This window comes from Mastigoproctus giganteus, chromosome 3 (genome assembly GCF_048544385.1).
Source record: "Mastigoproctus giganteus isolate SK-2022 chromosome 3, ASM4854438v1, whole genome shotgun sequence".
Classification (NCBI taxonomy): domain Eukaryota; kingdom Metazoa; phylum Arthropoda; class Arachnida; order Uropygi; family Thelyphonidae; genus Mastigoproctus; species Mastigoproctus giganteus.
Window position 1 is genome coordinate 178,705,007 of NC_143577.1, and position 21,363 is coordinate 178,726,369.

The 21,363-nt window shown below is 35.2% G+C and overlaps 1 protein-coding gene across 1 annotated transcript in view; it reads left to right on the forward strand.

The window, feature by feature from the left end:
• The window catches only part of shtd (anaphase promoting complex subunit 1), a 989,031-nt gene that overhangs the window by 162,138 nt on the left and 805,530 nt on the right, over window positions 1-21,363 (forward strand). Inside the window, exon 9 of the mRNA XM_090370159.1 lies at window positions 1,825-1,980. Within this exon, the coding sequence (XP_090226285.1) occupies window positions 1,825-1,980 (156 nt within the window). The remainder of the gene's footprint in view (window positions 1-1,824; window positions 1,981-21,363) is intronic.

A 21,363-nucleotide genomic window follows, 5' to 3' on the forward strand; every position in this document is an offset into this window, starting at 1 on the left:
AGCATTGGTGTACATGCAACTGTTCCTACTCTTAGTTACCCTAATGCAGCCCATGTATTTACTTGTTCCACTATGACTCCCAGCAGTCCTGGAAATCTCCATTACCTTGCTTTCCAGGCTGCTGCTCATTCTAACCAGTGATGTCTGAAGTTAGATGTCGAGAGAATAGATAGATTATAAAATTAGAAATTGCCAGTAAGAATTGACCATAAAGAACCTTTTGTTTAAACCTTGTTCATTTAACTTTCTTGAACTTTTTAAAAGTTTGATCTCTGTTATCTCTTATAAGAAAATACTGTGCTAAAACTTCCTGGTGGGGGTGGGAAGGATCTACTATCTATACTCTGGCATAACCACATAGGACAATAGTTTTCAGCAGTTAGTTATTTGACAAGAATATTATCATTAAATCTTTATTGGTCATGTGGACTAGACCTGCTGCCAGCTCAAATGTGTGCGCAACTGATACTCCACCTTGACCACGTCAGGTCTTAGATAAACTTTCATTCCTTTATATTGAAAGTTACAATAAATTTTTCCCCTCACGATATAGAAGAAAGTTCGTGCATTTAGGTAATGATCTAAGGCAGTGGTTCCCAACTGGTGGTTTGCGAACCACTGGGGTTCACGAAAGTGTTCTGGGGTCATACTAAAATTTTTAACAAATTTAATTTTTAAAAATTATAACTAATAATAAACAAAGATAGAATAAACTAAAGTAAAATGAAATATAATGTAAAGAATTGCCAATGAAAGAAACCACATCTCCCACAATTCCTTACCTTATAATTACTTTGCTATCTTACAGTAGGTTTTCCCCCCCCCCCCAAATCTGTTGTCCAGATTGCCCAGAGGAGCCATGGAATGGATGCCACGGAGAAGGAAAAAGAAGGAACACCAAGAAGGATGTGAGAGCAGCTATGAATAGAAGAGGATTGGTGGACAGAAATTGGGAAGATAGAATAAAATGGAAAAAAAAAATAAAAGAATTACTTTTCGATGTTAGGTTGAGGAGAGCCATTGTGATAACTGAATAAATGCTGAGAAGATCTTACAGTATATCGTGTTAAATAAATATGTTTTCCCTACTAATTTTTTTTTTATTCTCAAAGACCATTGTTATCCATAGTTACTTAATAATTTTATATTATTATGCAATATCACTTATAAAAACATAGTATTGAAATATTTTATAATAAAAATTCTTAACTATTATAAAATTTCAGAGAATATAGGCTTAAATGTTCGTGATAAAAATATTATATTGAAAGGGGTTTGCGAGTCAAAAAAAGGTTGGGAACTGCTGATCTAAGGAGTCAGAATATGCTTGAAGTGACATTTAGAGTTGCTGAGAATACTAAATGCAAGCTGCATATTGGAGTACCTCAAAAAATTTGGGGTTTCTGGATGTGTGTAACCAAAATTTATCTTGGAAATATTGTGAATTTCTCCAGAGTGAATGGAATTGTTTTTTGTGAAGTCCATGTGAAAGAGCAAAAGTCATCGCTATTTCAGTGTTATTGTTAATTTCAGCAGTGGAAGCCCCCCCCCCCCAAGTTTATTCTGGGTTTTTCAACCAGTATATGAATATGCTCACTCTTGTGTAGACAATGCATTATAAATTGTATGAACCTGGCACTGTGTTACCAAATTAGTCTGCGCACCAAAATAACATACAATCAAGTAGCCACTGATTTAAGAGAATTAAGAAAAGAAGAAAAATTATTCTTCTTTTCTTTACTATAATATTTTTTATATTCATACTTTGCATATTTAATGTTTTTTAATTAACAATAATTTGCTTCTATATGGTTTTTATTTCAGATTTGCAAGGTTCATATTCCGAACACTGGATATGCCTTTGGAATCGTGGCAGGGTTTGGAAATTGCTGCAGTTCTCTTCTAGATACCCCACGCCGTAGCAGTCTTGTTGCTTCTAGTCGCCCATCAAGTGCTATGGATGCCAAATTTGGTGATGAGGTATATTTTAACTGACTTTTGTAAAATTTTATTGTAACAAATTGACATTGATTGAGGTTTACCTTAAAACATTTTAATAAATTTTAGTCCAGTTTTAAAAATATCTGAGACCATTTTTCTTGAAGAAACATTTCAGAGTAATGTGATTCTGTTTTTATCCTAAATACTTCTACTTAAAGCAGTGGTTTTCAACTGGGGTGCCACATAATTTGGGTTTAAGTTGCTAAACTTATTATTTTTTAAAATTTATATGTTTATTTCATTATAAAAAGGTGTATAGTATCTTTTTAATTTTGTGGTGATCTATAATTGATGTTTACTTAGTATTATATACTGTATACCTATAATTTATATTATGAAATGTAATTTTTATAATTATATTATTGTAATAACTATAATATATATATATACATATAAATATATATATATATGCAGAGAGAGAATCGGATCTAACCTGCAGAAAATTGAGTAGAGGTGCCGCAAAATAAAATAAATTACTTAGGGGTGCCGTTATTAAAAAAAGATTGAAAACCACTAACTTAAAGGCTAAGAAAAATTTTTTTTTATAGGGAAATAGGGTTAATATACCCTAGACAATTAATGGGTATTTGGATGCACATTAAAGGTGAACAATCATGACGTTCACAGTGCACATATATTTTATATATGCATTGTTGAATATCATATGAATATAATATTGTGCTATAATTAGAGAATTGTCCAGAAAAATTATTTCTGAAGCCATATAATACTGAAGACTAGTAACCTTATTTCTATTCATTAAGATAAGGAAAAAAAATTAAAAATAAACTAAATTATAGAGTTAAAACTATACATAAATAAAAAAAAAACAAAAAACAATATAAATGGTAATATTCTCAGAGCAACTTGGATCCCCCAGAGCTGGATTGACTTCATAACTCAATTTGAGGATATAGTAGGGTCCAACAATAACCTCGACCACATATTCAATCGTAGCAGACAGGATACACTGACATCTATTACCGTATCGAAACACCAAATCATAGCAGCCTTGAATTCAACCCCATCATCTACACCTGTTGGTGCTGATGGAATACCCCTGTTCATGCTAAGATGCCTGGGACCATATGTCAATCAGCTCCTTGTTAGCATCTTCAATGCAGTACTGACCAATCGCATCTTTCCCATCAATGGAATGTCTATCTGGTAAGACCATACCTGAAAATAAGAACGCCATCATTAGAGAAACACTCCAGACCCATCTCCAGTTCCTCATGTCTTCTGAAACTACTAGAAAGGACTGTCCTTCCAACTCTAACAGCTCACATACTTCCAGATGCTACCCCATAAATTCATTCCTCATTTCCAAACATCCACTATTACCAATCTCCCTGCCACCACCCACAGCATCCTTGGAACATTCGAGAGAAAAGAAGATTCATAACCTACCTCGACATTGCAGATGCATTTGAAGTACCCCACCTTCCTTCGAAGACCACTGCTCTGTGGGTGGGGATGCATTTCAATTCCTCTCATCACTCATGAACCATACAATCGTACTCCACCATTCTGGCAAAATCTTTACCAAGCAGATATCTACAGGAGAGTGAAACAGTGCCTGCATTATGTTGCAGATAAGCTCACAGCAACAGAATATATCAGGACCATCATATCCCCCCCCAACACACACACACACTACTTTATGCAGCAGAAATCTGGCCAGCGGAATATTGACTCCTCAAGTGGGTAACCTACAAACATAGGATACCAACCTAATTCCATACAACTGAAATGGCCCTGGTCCTGTGAATCCACAGGCTGCTCTCTCTCTCATTAACAAAAGAAGACTGGTTATGGTGTTGACCGGACTCATCACATGTCTTTCACTGTGGGAATCTGTGGCTGGAGGATTTCACCTGCCCAGCTCATAGCCACCCCAACAATTTGCTGTCTTCACTCACACCTCCACGGATCAGATTTCTTCCTGGATTTGTCGAAGCATCTGCCTACCAGATGCTACAAGAGGAAGAGAATTAAATGAATGTATATTATCTGACATATAAGTATCACAGTTTGTAAGGTAAGACATTTGTTTAGTTATTACTATTAAAAAATAAAGTTAAAATATTAAGTTAGTACTACTATAAGAATTAAGTTTCTGATAGTTATAAAAAAAAAAGTGTATTTTGGTTAGCTTTCGGAATGTAACACCCCTTTTGTACTGGTTCTTAGTCCTGTATAACATGGTTTCGCATTACACAAAATTTTGTAGGAACCAAACAACCGTGTTATATGAGGGATTTTTGGGAATGTACCATATAGGGTATTGCCAGTCAGGTTTGATTAAAACACTTCAGTGGTTCTGTTGTCCTCACCACATTTGGAATGGCACCTGTTACCATTACAAGCACCTCTTTATCATTTTGATTGTTGCACCATAAAAGTTTAAGACAATTGTGAACTGAATTTTTTTGCATGTCTTACCTTTAATGAAATATTTTAGTTATTTATTATTGCATCAGGACTATATTGCAGATACTCTCAGTCGTGCTAATTGTGAATTGTATGCAACATTAAAAAAAGAAGTAATTGTAATCGCTGTTTGTGAATTTTTTTATACATGCAGTAAATTCTGAACTTTGTGCAATTCGGCTCCCCTGAAAACTGGGACCCTCTTATGTACGATTGTGAAATCTATGATGATATAAGATGTACTCTACTCACAAAGATACACTATCTTCTAAAAAATCTTCAGCACCAAGTACTGAAAAACAGTGAAGACTATATTGCCTTCACCCGCTTCACCCAAGACCTGTTTGAGAAGCGGAAATCCCTGTCTAGGCCATAATCTTTTAACAATTGGATGATCACTGGATGTAAAAATCTAAACATCACTTGGACTTGACTCAAAGAAAATAACCTGGATTTCGCTACCTACACAGTGCTCCCTTGCAGTCACTTCTGTTTCCCCTTCCCCTTCTTTTGCCTGATGGAGACATCTCCATCTCACCTGAGAATACTTTTGCTGTTGTTCTTAAGGTTCATCCTATCTCCCTCTCTTCTCCTCGCAATGATATCCTCTCTCTCTCTCTCTTTTTTTTTTTTTTGTGGTCTCTGTCAGGAAGTTCAGGCGACCCTGGCAGAAACAAGCCAGAGATTTTGGGACTGCCTGGCTACCTCCCAGAGGTTGGTGGTGGTGGGCAATGTGGAGTCCCATTAGGGGCTCCACGCAGTAGTGAGCCGGGAATGTTTTAACAATGTGCTCACAGTTTTGCTAACTTTTTGATGTGAAACATCCTGGGGGATTTCCTGACATGGATGATGTCACTTCTGTGATGTCATCTGTGGCTTCCACCAGAGGTGCTTCCCACGTTCAGACTACTAGTCTGCACCGTGCACTCACTAGTAGTGTGAGGACACATTTTTCGTGACTAGTATGATATCTCGAGTCAGCCTGGTCATCCCCCCCCCCCAAATTTACGATGATACCTGGATACGACAGCTTCTCGAGTTTTTGAATAGTTCGACGTCACAATCATACTTCCTGAAGTAAGTATGATTGCAACAATACAAATATTGGTCATATGACTGCAACAGTTTATTTTTTTTCATCTCGCATTTTCATAACAGTTGCGCATGTCATTTCAACTACAAGATTGGTACTTCAATCGATGCTGTTTTCTACAGACATTTACATATGTTGCAATTGGAAGTATATAGTACATCTCTTACTTTAGTTATCATAAATCCATTTTATCTTGTCTTCCAGAAATTATGAAAATTTGCAAATGTTCAATAAAATATTTACAATACAAAAGCTATTTTATTTCGTAATCAATATACAAATCAAAATACCTAAAAGAAATGCGAAGGTTCACATAAAACCATCTACTGCACGTGCTTGGAATGCCACTTTTTTATTTGTTTCTCTCTCCTTTTTTTTTTTTTTTTTTTTAACAACTAGGGAAATATAATGGATACTTTTTTTTTTGTGATAAAATTTTAATATTGCGAATAAAAAATAACATGAAATATTTTCCATATCACAAATAATAAAAACTATTACAAAACATTCTACGATATAAAAACAAATATTACATAAAAAACAAACTCTTCTAGAAAAGGTACACAAAAATCAGATTGCATGAAAAAAATTATTATACAAATATTCAAGAAAAGTTTATTCTAAAAATTGGCATATAGAATTTACTTCTTTATTAATATTTGTTGTCGATACTTCTGCTTTGCTTAATAACTGAGTGATGATTACAGAGGAATGATTTGACGTAACGAACTGGATCAAATTGAAGCAATGGTTTTCCATTTAGATGTATGGCCATCATAATCTGCAATGTGTTCAATTGTCACAATATTATTCATTATGCTGAAAGCTTGCTCAGCTTCAGCATTGCTAATCGCAATGGTTTCAAAGATATTTCTGTCTTTCTTAATTGAAGAGGGAATTTCACTCGATTTTAAAGTTATTAAATGTAAACAGCTAAGAAGGATAGTAATGTGGGAACTTTAATTTGTTTCCCCACACTACTATCTTTCTTAGCAGTTTACATTTAGTAACTTTTATAAATGACAACCATAGGCAGAGGGAGTGCATTTCGTGTTGCTCTGGGTTCTATTTTAATCATTGATGTAGTTTAACTTTAATTCTATTTCACCTTCTTTATATGAATTATGTGATAAATGGTTCAGGAGGTAGGTACTGAACTATTAAACTTTTGCTATATTTCAATATATGGGAAAATAATTTTTAACTAATTTAGTAGGCTTGTAACAGTTACTCATAAGCTAGATGTAGGGAAAAATTTTGACATAGTTTATTTGGATTTGAACAAGGCATTTGACCAAGTCCCTCATGAGAGGTTACTGTGTAAGCTGGAACATGTTAGGATTACTGGATAAATTCTGAGATGGATTGTTGGGTGGACTGCTGGACGGAAGGCAGAGAGTTGTGATTAATGGTTATTCTTCAGATTTGTGTAAAGTCAGAAGTGGGGTCCCCTAAGGATCATTTCTTGGACCACTGTTGTTTCTGATTTTCATAAATGATGTAAAATTTGCAGACAATGTTAAGATTGATAGTTAATAGTTAATGGTCAGTATGAAGTGGCACTCCTTCAGGATGACTTGAACAGGTTGCAAGAATGGTCATAAAAGTGACAGGGCGCCTCCATAGCCAGGTGGGAAGGAGCAGCAGTGCGTAGCACACGCTTCTTGATTAGACTGGGGTTCGAGCCCATCACGACCAAATACAGAGGATGCGAAAAGGTCAGGGAATGACCACCGCATATCCCGGAGCAATATGGCCTTAGTTGCTAATGCTCCTAAAAACCAAATAAAAAGTGACAGCTCTGTTTTAATGCAGCAAAATGCAAGATCTTACACTTGGTGAACAGCAATGCCAAAATAAATTATAATCTTGGTGGGGTAGAATTAAAAACAGTAGAGGAAGAAAGGGACCTGGGAGCTGTAATATGGGTTATCATGAATTTTTTTGAGTAATATAAAGAGGCAGCCAAGGAAAGCCCATGCTGTCCAATGAATTGTTTTTTGAACATTTTCCTGTAGAGGTATGGAGGTCATAGTCCCACACTGTAAGGCTCTTGTAAAAAAACACAGTTGGAATACTGTGTTCAATTGTGGAAACTTCATCTGAAAAAGACACAACTTCTTTAGAGGGTCCAGAAATGGGCAACTTGCATGGTGAAATCAGCAAAAGGGCCACCGTGTGAGGAAAGACCAATTATATGTGCTGCAGAGCTTGGCAACCAGGCACCTGATTATGGTTTGTAAGGCCCCGAGAGGGGCTAATAAAATAAATGGTGGTGGAATTTTTACTTTATAGAGAATTCTAGAACAGTGGCATAAATTAAAAATACAGGGGAAGAGGTTTAGATTAGATTATAGGAATTTTTCTTTCAGCCAGCAAGCTATTGATTGCTGGAATAGGTTGCCTTCACAGTTAGTTGAGGCTAACAGTTTGAATATATTCAAAGGTCAACTGGATACTTCCCTCCTCACATAGTTACTTATGTGAGGAGGAAAGCAAATAATTTATATATAGTTATCTACTTTTTTTTTTGCCAGTGCAACAGAAGCCTGTGGGGTTCCCTCGAACTATAAGGCTATTATTTTAGTATATTACTACAGTGAAACTTCTCCTAATGGACACCTCTCGTTAACGGACATCTCTCTACAATGGACATTTTCAAATTCCCCAACTCACCTCCATTGGTTTCAACGTGTTTGTAGCTTCTGTCTAGCGGACATTCTCTGTAACGGATGCGGACAGGCAATCTGCACTGTTTCGTTTAGATTAGCACTTAATTTGATCTCCCCACAACGGACTGCGGGAGAGCTCACGGCCCTTTTTTTAGGAACTTTTCTTCCACGTATTGCCTCAATCGGGTGCTTATTTTCTATTTCCGATTCTCTGAATTTTATCAAGGTTTACGTCGCTGTTCTAAACCCTTTTTCAACAATTTTAAGGCACGTGTAAAACTTCTGATGAATTCAGTGTGTGCAGATGGGGGGGGGGGATTTTGTCGGCCTTTCGTCTTTTCAGTTTCAGTTTTCAGTTTTTTTCAGTGTTGTATGAAGTGCACAATGTCTTCTCGTAAACATTTAACTTTAAAAGATAAAGTCCAACTCATCAATGCCTATGATCGGCAAAAAAATAGTGTTAGCAATCTCGCTGCAAAATTCAAAATCGGGAAGATGCAGGTAAGCGACATCCTAAAGAAAAAAAATGAACTGCTGAAACAATTTTGGCAACACGGAAATGATCAGGTTCAAAAATCATTCCCGAAAACTGTTGGATTTCAAATTTGTCGCGCACGTGCTAAAAAAATTCTCATTAATGGGCCTATTATAAGGGAAAAGGCTTTGGAGGTTGTGAAATCTATGGGAGTAAATGAATTCAAAGCTTCTGTGGGATGGCTAGACAAGTTCAAAACTCGGCATAAAATTTCTTGGAAAACCGTAAGTGGTGAAGGTGGATCTGTTGATACTGGGGTTGTAACAGAGTGGACCGTCAAATAAGGTTTATGTCGTCATTTTGAAGCTAAGGATATTTACAACTGTGACGAAACAGGGTTGTTTTTTTAAAGCTCTTCCTGAAAAAACAGTGAGTCTAAAAAACGAAAAGTGCCAGGGCGGAAAAATTTATAAGGAACGCTTGACTGTACAAATGTGTACAAATATGCTGGGAGACTTTGAAAAACCACTTGTTATGGGAAAACCACAAAATCCTCGTTGTTTCAAGGGCATAAAGCTGAATCTTTTGAATGTTGACTGGAAGTCTAATAAAAAAGCGTGGATGACACGAGATATCATGAGCGAATGGATAAGTCACTTTAACCAAAACATGATTCGTCAAAATAGAAAAATTATTCTTCTCATGGATAATGCTGCATCTCACCCGCACATTGAATTGTCCAACATTCAAATTGTTTTTCTGCCACCAAACACATCTGCAGAGCGTCAGCCCTTGGATCAAGGGATAATAAAAAATTTTAAACTTCACTACAGAAAACGTGTTTTAAGACATCTCATTGCAAACATGAACGATGTAAAATGTGCGAGTGACCTTGCAAAGAAAATCAGCATCCTAGATGCGATTCAATGGATTTCCTCTTCAGTAAACGCAATTAGAAAACAAACTGTCGTGAACTGTTTTGTAAAGTCTGGCTTCTCAAACGCAAAAATTGAAGTTGTGAACAGCAATGTGGAGCACCAAGAAGAACAAGAACTTCAACATCTATTGATAATGTACGATACTTCAGCTACAAGTGACCCTGGCTACAAAGATATAGACTCGAACCTCACTACAGAAGATGGTGCTATAGATATCAACGGCATTATCATCGATATTTTTCAAGAAGTTCCTCATGAGGATAAAGAAATGGAAGGAGGTCATTCTGTTGAAGAACATATTAACGACGAACCACCGATGAAAATAGAAGAAGCGCTCATACGAATCAATCGTTTAAAAATGTTTTTCGCCGCTGAAGAAGATACTGAAGGACTTTCGATGGTTTCTTCACTCCAAACAAATGTTGAAAACAAAATTATCAGCCGGAAGAAGGTGCAGAAGAAAATAAGTGATTACTGTATGTATTTTTCTTAAGATAAAGTCATAATATGCATAGCACAATTATATGTATATTATTTACAAAAGTATTGTGCAAAATCTGTATATAATTTAATTTAATTTTACATTAAACATTTAACGATTTTTCTTTATCTCTTGTGTATGTAATTGTATATTATTTACAAAAATATTGTTCAAAATCTGTATATATTTTAATTTAATTTTACATTAAACGTTTAACGATTTTTCTTTCTTTCTTTATTTTTTTTTACCTCAGACTTCTCTCTAACGGACACGTTTTCGTTCCCCATGGCTGTCCGTTAAAGGGAAGTTTCACTGTATATTGTTTCCTTTTAATATTATTTACTTATAGATCAGTAACTGATGATTTTATCATCCGTTACTCATTTATTGTCTTTGTTATTTGTTCATGTTATTTTAAGTTTGTTATATTAAATACAATATTATTAAAAAAAAAATTTTTTTTTTTTTTGATATATTGAATAAAAAGTACCATACAAAACTGTAATTTATTTCTATTTTCACTGTGTTCATTAAACTCGATAAAGTCCTGGTATTGTTTTTTTTTTTCCTATTCGTCATTTAAGTCTTTTGCTGTTACTATTGTTCATTCTTATTATTAGCGTTAGTAGAGGCATATGGTGCAAGAAAGCAAACTTATATAGCATTAGCCAAAAAAAAAAAAAAAACCACTTTCCATTTCACCCATCCATTCACTCCAAACGTTTGTCTAGTTATGCCTTGAATCTATTTAAGCTATTAACTCCTACAATGACAGATGGAAGTTTTTTCCAGCATTCAACTACCACTGGTTAAAGGCAAACTTCCGGACATCTTTTCTACAATTGTCTTTCCTCAATTTGAATTTATGTCCCCTCTGGTTAGTAATCTGAAGAAGAGTAAGAACCCATCAGAATTGAGCTTATTCAAACCATTCAAGGCCTTATACACATCAATTAGATCACCTCGGCCTGACTATTGCCTTATACAAAGGGACAATCACCTCATCCCTGCTAGCAAAATTCCTGTATATCGTTGACAAGGAGTCCAGGAAAATTTACTGCCAGCAATTTACCGCCGCGTCAGTTTATCATATTTTACCGTCTAGAAGCAATGAGATGTGTTTGGTCAAATCATAAAAAGTTATTTTTTATTTAAGTTTCTGCCTTAAGCTATGATTAGCTTATTTTTGGAATTCTATGAACTATGAGGGAATAGTACGGAAATAAAAAAAAAACACATGTATGGAAATATGTAATTTAATAGGTGGATTATATATTTTAATAGTTACATGTATCACAAAAATAGTAAAAAATCCATTATTTGAACAATATAACAATTGGTTAATTTTAAACTAAACTAATTATAACATTAGGTATGTCATAGTACACTGCAAAAATTCAAAATGAATGTTTATGCAATCTTCAGAATCAGTCATGTTGGGATAATTAATTACTAAGAAACTGTAATATTTACAACACAGTATGTACATTATTAATAAGAAATATCATGCACTATACCTCTTAGATAATCAACAATATCACCCCGTATATCGTATGCACTAACAAGCCTTTTAATTCGTTCATCACAATCGCGATACTTCTTTGTTTTTTGTTGCCCGGATCACTTCCACTTAAATATTGTTCAATGCGCATTTCGTTAATACTTTGTTCTTTTTTAATTGCTGTTAAAATACATATTCTGAGTTAAAAACATGCTACTTAAGTTAAAGGTATTAAGTAGGTACCTATCTAATTCCAATTTTGGAAAATAACAGAAAGAGAGAACGAGAAAATAACAGATTGAAAATTAACATACGATTGTCCTCTGGTCCAGAATCAAATTGTAGAAACAATTTTCCATTGCATGATGTTTTATATTCCTCTGTTAAAACTATGTCTCTATGATACGTTGGAAGAACTGGGCCATCAAAATTTTGATTTCTTATATTTCGGATCGTTCGTTTCATTGTATCTACACTTGGAAGCTTAGGGGCTACTGCTTGGCTACAGATTCTCGAAACATTTGAAATAATACCATGAGGCGTATTATTTGTTGTTTCTGCATAAGTTCGAATGGTATCAAGAAGTTGTGCTGCCTCAATCCTGCTGCGTCTCCACAATGATTGTGCTCCTTCCATGTTTTAACCATGGTGTTATCTACCATAGTAACTCGTTTGGTTTTTCGATAGTTTTGGCACATTTGGTTTTTCGATAATTTTGACACTTCTAATGAATTTTTGTTTCATTTTGCCTGTCTTTATAAAACAAATGTCCGCTAAAGCACAATTTTGGCTTTCCTTTTTCTGATTTCAAAAATTCCACCGACATGATGCATTCACAAACTCCAAAGGATGAAAAATGAAAAATAAACTCAAAATAAGAAAATGTTGCGATTGTAAGAGATTATAAATATATAAGTACCTCTCTAATCGGCATGCCCTACCCCCACTCCCCTAAAACATTCTGCTTAAGTTAAAAATAAATCTATATAAATTATATGTATTGCCTGGCGATATTTGTAGTCTATAAATTGTTTATGCGATAAACTGATGTGGCGGTAAACGGCTAGCGATTAATTGCTGGTGGTGAATTGCGAGCAATAAACTTTCATAGACTTCGTCCAGGAAAGTTTTTCGCCAAACGTTTAAGAAAATTCAAGTTTATAAACAATTTATAGCCTACAAATGATCGCTAGCATATTTTATCGCCAGGCAATACATATAATTTATATAAATTTATTGGTCATTTTAAATTGAAAATAAGGCTTTTCTATAGGTGTTATTTAAGAATTAAGTGCAGTTAAAAATGGAAGTTATATGCTAGGTATACATTTTCTGGAAATAAATACATTGCAGGTGCTTTAATTTAATTGCCTGTTATTTTCCAAAATTGGAATTAGGTAGGTACCTACTTAATACCTTTAACTTAAGTAGCATGTTTTTAACTCAGAATATGTATTTTAACAGCAATTAAAAAAGAACAAAGTATTAATGAAATGCGCATTGAACAATATTTAAGTGGAAGTGATCCGGGCAACAAAAAAAAAAAAAAAAGAAGTATCGCGATTGTGATGAACGAATTAAAAGGCTTGTTAGTGCATACGATATACGGGGTGATATTGTTGATTATCTAAGAGGTATAGCACATAATATTTCTTATTAATATTGTTAGATAGTATGAATCAGAGATGTAATACTCAATATGTTCTACGTTGATAATAATATTAGTAAATAAATAAGAGGAGTTTACCTCAATATCGTACGTGGAACACTTCCGTATGATACCCTCCAGAAATTAAAACGGAAAAAACGAAAAAAATCGCAACTTACCGGTACATAAAAGTAAAATATAAATAATTAAAGAAAAATATAAATAATCAATTTAACACAATACAAAAACAATTAAAATTCAAATTAACGCAATTAAAAGAATCTAACGAAAATATTCAAAACAATTTTCCTTCCTGAAGCTGACTATGCTTTTCGACCGGCTGTCGTGATCACAGGAACGAAAATTGGAAAACAGGAATTTTCGTTCCTGTGATCACGACAGCCGGTCGAAAAGCATAGTCAGCTTCAGGAAGGAAAATCGTTTTGAATATTTTCGTTAGATTCTTTTAATTGCGTTAATTTGAATTTTAATTGTTTTTGTATTGTGTTAAATTGATTATTTATATTTTTCTTTAATTATTTATATTTTACTTTTATGTACCGGTAAGTTGCGATTTTTTTCGTTTTTTCCGTTTTAATTTCTGGAGGGTATCATACGGAAGTGTTCCACGTACGATATTGAGGTAAACTCCTCTTATTTATTTACTAATATTATTAATATTGTACATACTGTGTTGTAAATATTAGTTTCTTAGTAATTAATTATCCCAACGTGACTGATTCTGAAGATTGCATAAACATTCATTTTGAATTTTTGCAGTATACTATGACATACCTAATGTTATAATTAGTTTAGTTTAAAATTAACCAATTGTTATATTGTTCAAATAATGGATTTTTTACTATTTTTTTGATACATGTAACTATTAAAATAGATTATCTACCAATTAAATTACATAGTTCCATACATGTGTTTTATTTATTTTCGTACAATTCCCTCATAGTTCATAGAATTCCAAAAATAAGCTAATCATAGCTTAAGGCAGAAACTTAAATAAAAAATAACTTCTAGACAGTAAAATGCGATAAACTGACGCGGCGGTAAATTTTCCGGATACCATTGACAAGATACCATTAGCTATTCTTGCACTGCTCAGAAAACTTGATATCTTACTACACAATTTCCCCCAGCTCTTTTTCATTCTCTACTAACCTGAGTTTAGTACCACCCAGTTGATGCATTACTCTGAGGTTATTGCCACTCATATGCAGTAATTTATATTTGTTAATGTTGAACTTCAGTTGCTACCCCTCAGCTCATCTGCCCAACTTTTCTAGATCCTGTTGCAGTAGTGTACTGTTATTGCAGTCATTAAAAACCCTGCCACCCTTTGTATTGTGTTCAAACTTGGACATTAACCCTGATATACTTTCATCAATATCATTGATAAATACAGAAAACGACAGTGGCCCCAAACCCTGGGGGATTCCACTAATAACATTAGTCCACGAAGAGCAGTGCCCATTGATTACCACTCTCTGTCTTCTCTTACTCAACCATCCTTTTATTTATTGGAACAACTTGCCTTAATACTATACTGCTCCGATTTGTATAATAGTCTTCCAGGTGCAACAGTATCAAAAGTTTTCCTAAAATCCAGTTATGTGATATCAAAATAATTTTCTGCATCCAATTCCTTTGTGACCAAATCATAGTACCTAATCAAATTTGTCAGACAAGACTTCCCCTTAACAAACATATCTGTTTCTGAACTATAACCGCAGTCTTGTCTAGATGATCCTGCATTGCTTTTTTAACCAGTGACTCCATTATTTTCCTCTGGAACAGAAATTAAAATAACAGGTCTGTAATTACTCGTGTCAACTTTTGATCCCCTTTGTGAATTTGGGACACATTTGCACATCTCCAATCCATGAGGACCTGCCTGAGTCCAAGGAAGCTTTTATAATTTTGGTTAATGGTTTGCTTACTTCCTTTGCTGCATCTTTTAATATAACTGGATAGACCCCATCTACCCAGGGAGAGCAATGTGTGCCTTTCTTATGTTCAATTTCAACAATTTCTTATGTTCACCCAGGTGCCTTTCTTATGTTCAATTTAAATAATTTCTCCTCCACTTTGCTCTCATTTATTACAAAATCATTTAGCTCGTTGCCAGAGTTTGATTAGCTTCTGTCCTCCATTTCCCTACAGACTTCCTCATGTGTGAATGTAGATGTAAAATACTCATTCAGTTTGTCCTCTATTGTAGCAGATCCATCAAAAATCGAACCGTCGATGTCAAGTGGACCATTCTGATTCATCCCCTTCCTTCTAGATTTTCCATAAGTAAAGAAGTCTTTGCTGTTTTTCTTTGCATCCTCTGCCAAATGTTTCTCATAATCTGCCTTCACTTGCTTAACCTCCTTTATGACTTGGTTACTGACTGGCTTATATCTACCATACTCTTCTTGTGTCACCTGATAATAATTTATCAGGTGACACAAGTCTCATTAGTTCATCTGCTCTCCATTTAGGCCTAAACTTTGAACAGTATTTCCTAGTTTGTATGAAAAGCCTAGTATCCTCCAAGATTACTTCCTTGAATGCTTCTTGTTTAGAATTTGCTGTTGGTAACATCAGTTGGTCCCACAGTGTAGAATTTAAAAACTGTCTGAGACCACCATACATTACAAAAGCAAAAACCCTTCCCTTTACTCCTGAAGGTAGTTACATCTTTAAGTAAATCCCACATCAGCACAAGTTGTTCCTTTATCTGCAGATTCTTATTGCATGATGGGTCACTGCTGTTTATCAGATCAAGAGTATTACACCCTCTAGTTGCCTTTCAAACATGCTGCTTTAGAAAACAATCATCCAGTAAATCTACAAAAGCATTCCTAGTGTGTGTGTGCGACCAACCCTCAAGATTCAGTCAATATCTGGGAAGTTAAAATCCCCCGTTATAAGACAGTCTGATTTACTGCCCCACTGTATATCTCTGTACAGTTGTTCATTGTACTCATCAGAGTCATTAGGCCTATAACACACTACTACTCTGAATTTTGTTTTCCCAGTGCTTATGTCACCCTAAACTGACTCAACATTGCACTGTCCACCCATTTCAGCTGGATTCACTGCCTGAGATTTTGTGTTTCTTCACTAACAGCATAATCTCTCCTCCCTTCCAATCCTGTCTTTTTGTACACATTGCTCTCCCCGAATTCGAATTCTGTATTCCTTATATCCGTGTAACACCAAGTCTCTGATATCCCAACAATATCTGCCTTTGATGTTTTGACTAGCATCTCAAATTCATCAAATTAGTTTACTAAACTTGCAGCATTGGTGTACATGCATGCATGTATACATGCACATGTTCTTACTCTTAGTTATCCTAACACAGCCCATGTATTTACATTTCCATGATAATTCCCAGCAGTCTTGGAAGTCACCAGCACCTTGCTTTCTAGGCTACTGCCCAATTCAATAGAAGCATTACAAGAATGACTTTCACCTCTGCCTGCGGCTACAGTTAATCTATTAGTCTGTGCATCCTGCCAAGCTACCAGTTTTCTGACCCACCTAACACCGCCTTGATTGCATCAGCAAATATTCTTGCACCAGTTCTATTTATGTGTATCCTATCACTGTAGTGTCTCCTGTTAACAAGCACACGTTACACTTAGAAAATTCTATCCCATGAGCCTTGCACAATCTCTCCAGGGCAGAATTGCAGATGCTTTCAAATTTAACTTGCAACTTTTTCTCAATCCTGTCCTATACTTGTTAAGTAAGGCTGCATAACTCATACTCTTAATGTCATTAGTGCCAATATGTACAACAGTATCACCCTTTGTGACCTTAAAAGATGGTATATGCTCTACAATATTACCCACTTTTGCCCTTGACCACCATACCCTGGTCCTATTACACCTACCCTACCCTTTTTGCATAATAACTAGGTCCTGTGAGTTCAGTGCATTCTTCCCCTTAATATTGCTACTATGCTGCCTGATGCACAAGAGTGAGCTTTTGCATTGTGACAGCTGATAGTTTGGGTCCCCCATTTGAATTCCTTCGAGGGCATCTACCTTATTCTTCAAACTCTCATAAACGCCCATCAGAAGGGTGGGTTGGCACCTAATTTCTTGACACTCTCTGCACCTAGCACAGACAAAGACATCCTCAACGGCTAGATCATATTCAGTTTCAGAAAGGTCACAAACATTCTACAGGTTGTACCTTTTTTTTTTTTGGCTCTGGTGCGTTGGAGAATTGACCTCTTTGTGCTTGTTGCTTTGCTGATCTAGTCTCGGGCATGATATCCATTTAATTACTATTTAATTGATTAACAATGAAATGTAATACGGTTGATAAATTTAATTTACAATAATGTGCTAAGCTAGACAGAGCTATACGTATTACTCTGTTTAGTTCTTACGTTATACCTTTTGCTAGTATGAGATGTACCTTATCACTTTTTGCTATACCGTAATGATTACAATGTTAAATTAGTTATATCCTTAGCAAAGCACAAAAGATAGATTCCCAACAAGTGATTAAAACCTTCAAACTACATGTGTACTTATTTATAATGATTAAATCTGGTGCCGACCGGGCTAGCCGAGTGGGTAAAGTACCTGCCCGGCAACCCAAAGGTCGCGGGTTCGATTCCCGCCTCGGGCTTGGATCAAAGTACTGCAAAAACCTTGGGAGGTGCAATATGGCCACAGAAGCCGATGCGCCAACAACTACCAAATCAATCAAAAAAAAAAAATTAAATCTGGTATTCTTCTGCACTACAATATTACATTATATACTATGGGGGTACAAAGTTAATAATCCTGAAAGCTGCACAAGACTGTCTTTGAAGGATTGAGAACCATACAAGGTAATTTTTGAAGATTTGTGAGATACAAGCCTTCAAAGTGCGAGGGGCCTTTTAATAAATAAAATTTGTGTAAGCAATAAAAATTTACTTTTCGGATCTAGCTATTTCAAAATCAGTTGAGTTTTGTTTTTACTACAGTTAATTATGCTCTACTGAAAAGTAAAAAAAAATATTATTTCATAACCTGTTTTGAAGTGATAGGAAAAATGCAATTGAAAGAAACTGTAGTTGAATTAATCATGATTAATTTCATATGTTATTGTTGCTTTAAAATGGTTAACAGACATTTTGAATGAGAAATTGAGAATTTCATCTGGAAATTTTTGGCATTCTTATAACTCAAGGCAGCTGATATTTTTGTATGAATAAAAGTTAGAAACTGTGCTGATTTCTTGAAAAATTCCAAATGGAATCATTATCTATTTGGTTGCTATCCTTGAGTTTTGTTCCTTTTGTTTTTTTTTTTTTTCTTATAATTTCCTTAAAGAAATTTTTAACTTATTTTGTTTGTCAGAATAAGGAAATTATTTACTTTTCAAAATAATTTCCTTATTCTGCTACACAAAATTTTCCTGGGAGCTGCAGTTTAAGCTTCAAAGAGTCATCTGGCTTGTGAGCTATGGTTTAGCCACATCTGTTATATTATATTATCTTTATTACTGTCATCAGTTTTCTGATTATTACACAGTGCTGTTGATTGCTTCAGATATTACAATTTCCACTGCGGGTCAATTAAAGTCAACTGTAAGCAGTCACATTTGCTGGATAATTAAAGTTACTTAAGCAGATTTATTTTAATCATTCTTTGGAGTTTGTGGGCTGTAACTTGCCCTTGCTGTCATCTTTCTTTACCACCAATCATTTTGCATCTTGTAGAATCACTTCCATCTGGATTTGATCTGAATCTGGTAACTTTCAGTTAACTTTTGATAAAGAGCATAATCCACTCCCACCCAGTTTGCACTTTCTATCTCTCCTGTATATGCTGGTGGGGGGGGGGTCCTCGATATGTATTGTAGCTATGTTCCTAAAACAGTATTTCTTTTTACTTTGTAGCACAGAGTAGTATGTTGCTGTGTGATATAGCATGTTTACACTAAGATGCTGTTTGTTGGGTCATTTTCATTAAGTTTTCTTGCCACCTTTTTACAGTTAATGCTAAAGCTGCCTGAGGTCTTGCTTTTTGTCTAGAATTCTAAATTAGTGTTTAAATACCATATTTGGGAGTTAAAATGTTTGCGTTTAATGAATTGTTGAAATCAGATGGTGGTATAGAAAATGAACTTGGAGCACATGGGCCAGTGAGCAGGCTATAGCAAGTTCATATAGTTAGTCACTCATCTACAGTTTTTTGAATTTGTATATGTTCTAGGCAAAATGAGCCGACAATAAGTTGCATGTTATTTTGAAATAGCAAGTCTTCGCCTTTAAAAATTTTTAGGTAGCAGTACTATAAGTAAACTATCACAATAACTCGCTTTTGGGAGGGGGGCTAAAAGGAGATAATATTAGAACACTACTTGTAAGACTCGGAAGAGATGGGAAATCCAGTAACTGGGTATATCCATCTTCCATCACCATGGATGGACTGTGGTATGCATAAATATGAATTCACATTGTTGAAGCAATTAAAAAAAAAAGCTCTGCTTATACTTCAGCATGACCATTAATTAGATCAGAAGAGTTTATAATTAATCATTTCTACAATGAATATAATTGTTAACCATATTTAGCAGTCATGTTGATTTGAACTGTGGTCTACTCAAACACAACACATGCTGTTGTCATCATACACATGTATAGCTTTCTAATCATGTTTCAGATTTCATTACATCTTTAAAATAGCTATCTGGGAGCCTTGACTTGAACTTGCTGGGCTAAAGATTGTAGTCAGAGCTAGTACTTATGTTTGAATGCCCAAGTACATTGTATGCTAATTAAAATTTTGCAACTGAAATAAACTCCTCGATACCTAGCCATTTGAACCTAATTTATATAACCCAAAAATCTATTTAGCAAAATCAATAATAAAAATAATAAATGAACAATGAAACTAATTTCATGCTATATTCAAATAACAGTTTCTTAACAAGAGATATATTTATTCCAGGGGCTCACATCTGGTGAGTATGGGCTTGGTACATCCAGGGTCCTGAGCTGTATACCATCATTCTTCTCTTTCTTGATGATTCCCTTCTACTTCTGACTCTTGTATTCTCTTTCTCTCATGGTAACTTATAAATTTTTTCTGGCTGGTGTAGCGTAAGCCACAGGCTTCCTTGCATCACATGGCTAATAATAATAAAAAAGCATGACTTATAACGAAATAACATATATCAAACATCGATTTCCCATTGAACTAATGAATTATTATTAATATCTGTTTATTGCTTTGCTCTAGAACCCCCCCCCCCGGAGAGCAGTAAGCTGGTGGGGGGGTGATTATTACATCCGAAGGTTAAGGCAGAGGCATGTGTCCGTGGTTATATGGAGTCACATGTGTGCTTAACCTGAAAGGAACAGTATTTACAGAATTCTTTAATTTCATACTCAAAAATTGTGGAATACCATAGTATCTCAAACTAAGGAAGATAATATAAGATAATAAAAAGTGCTGGACAAAACACGAAATATATCTACAAAAAGGTATTTCCTTGGTTGAGGCAGTCCATATTTTCCATCTGGTGTTGTTCCTGTGAGTCATAATGGTAGATTTGTGTATGTGTCCATTAGCTTCTGGCATCTGTAGGTGTGCTGCTGGCAGAATTTATCCATGTCAATGGTTAGACTGTTTATCAAATCAACCGTGTTTCCTGGAAACATGTATCTCATGCCTTTGAGATTGCCAAAACTCAGCTGGAGGCTTGTGCCCACTTGACTTCTGGTAATACAGGGGTTTTAATTAGGTCACTGAAACTGATATCAGGGCATCATGTCGTCCCACGATTAGTCTGGCCAGTGCAAGAAGGTTAGCCGCCACAATTCGTTGTTTCCATGGTGCCATTTTGAGATTGATGTAGAGTTGGGTCCTAAAAATAGTGTACTGGTTGCCAGCCCACCAGTTGAGCCATTTTAGGAGCCAGTATTCCAGGCTGAGGAACTTGTTGAAGTGTGTTGTAGGGTTCGATGACCAAATAGTTGCTGCATAAAGAGGAATGGGGGGGGGTAGAGACATCGAAGGAGATAATTCTTGACCAAATCAGCCTGGTGTATCTCCATTAGTTCCTGGCAGATTGCCCGCATAACAGAATTCATCCCAGACCGAC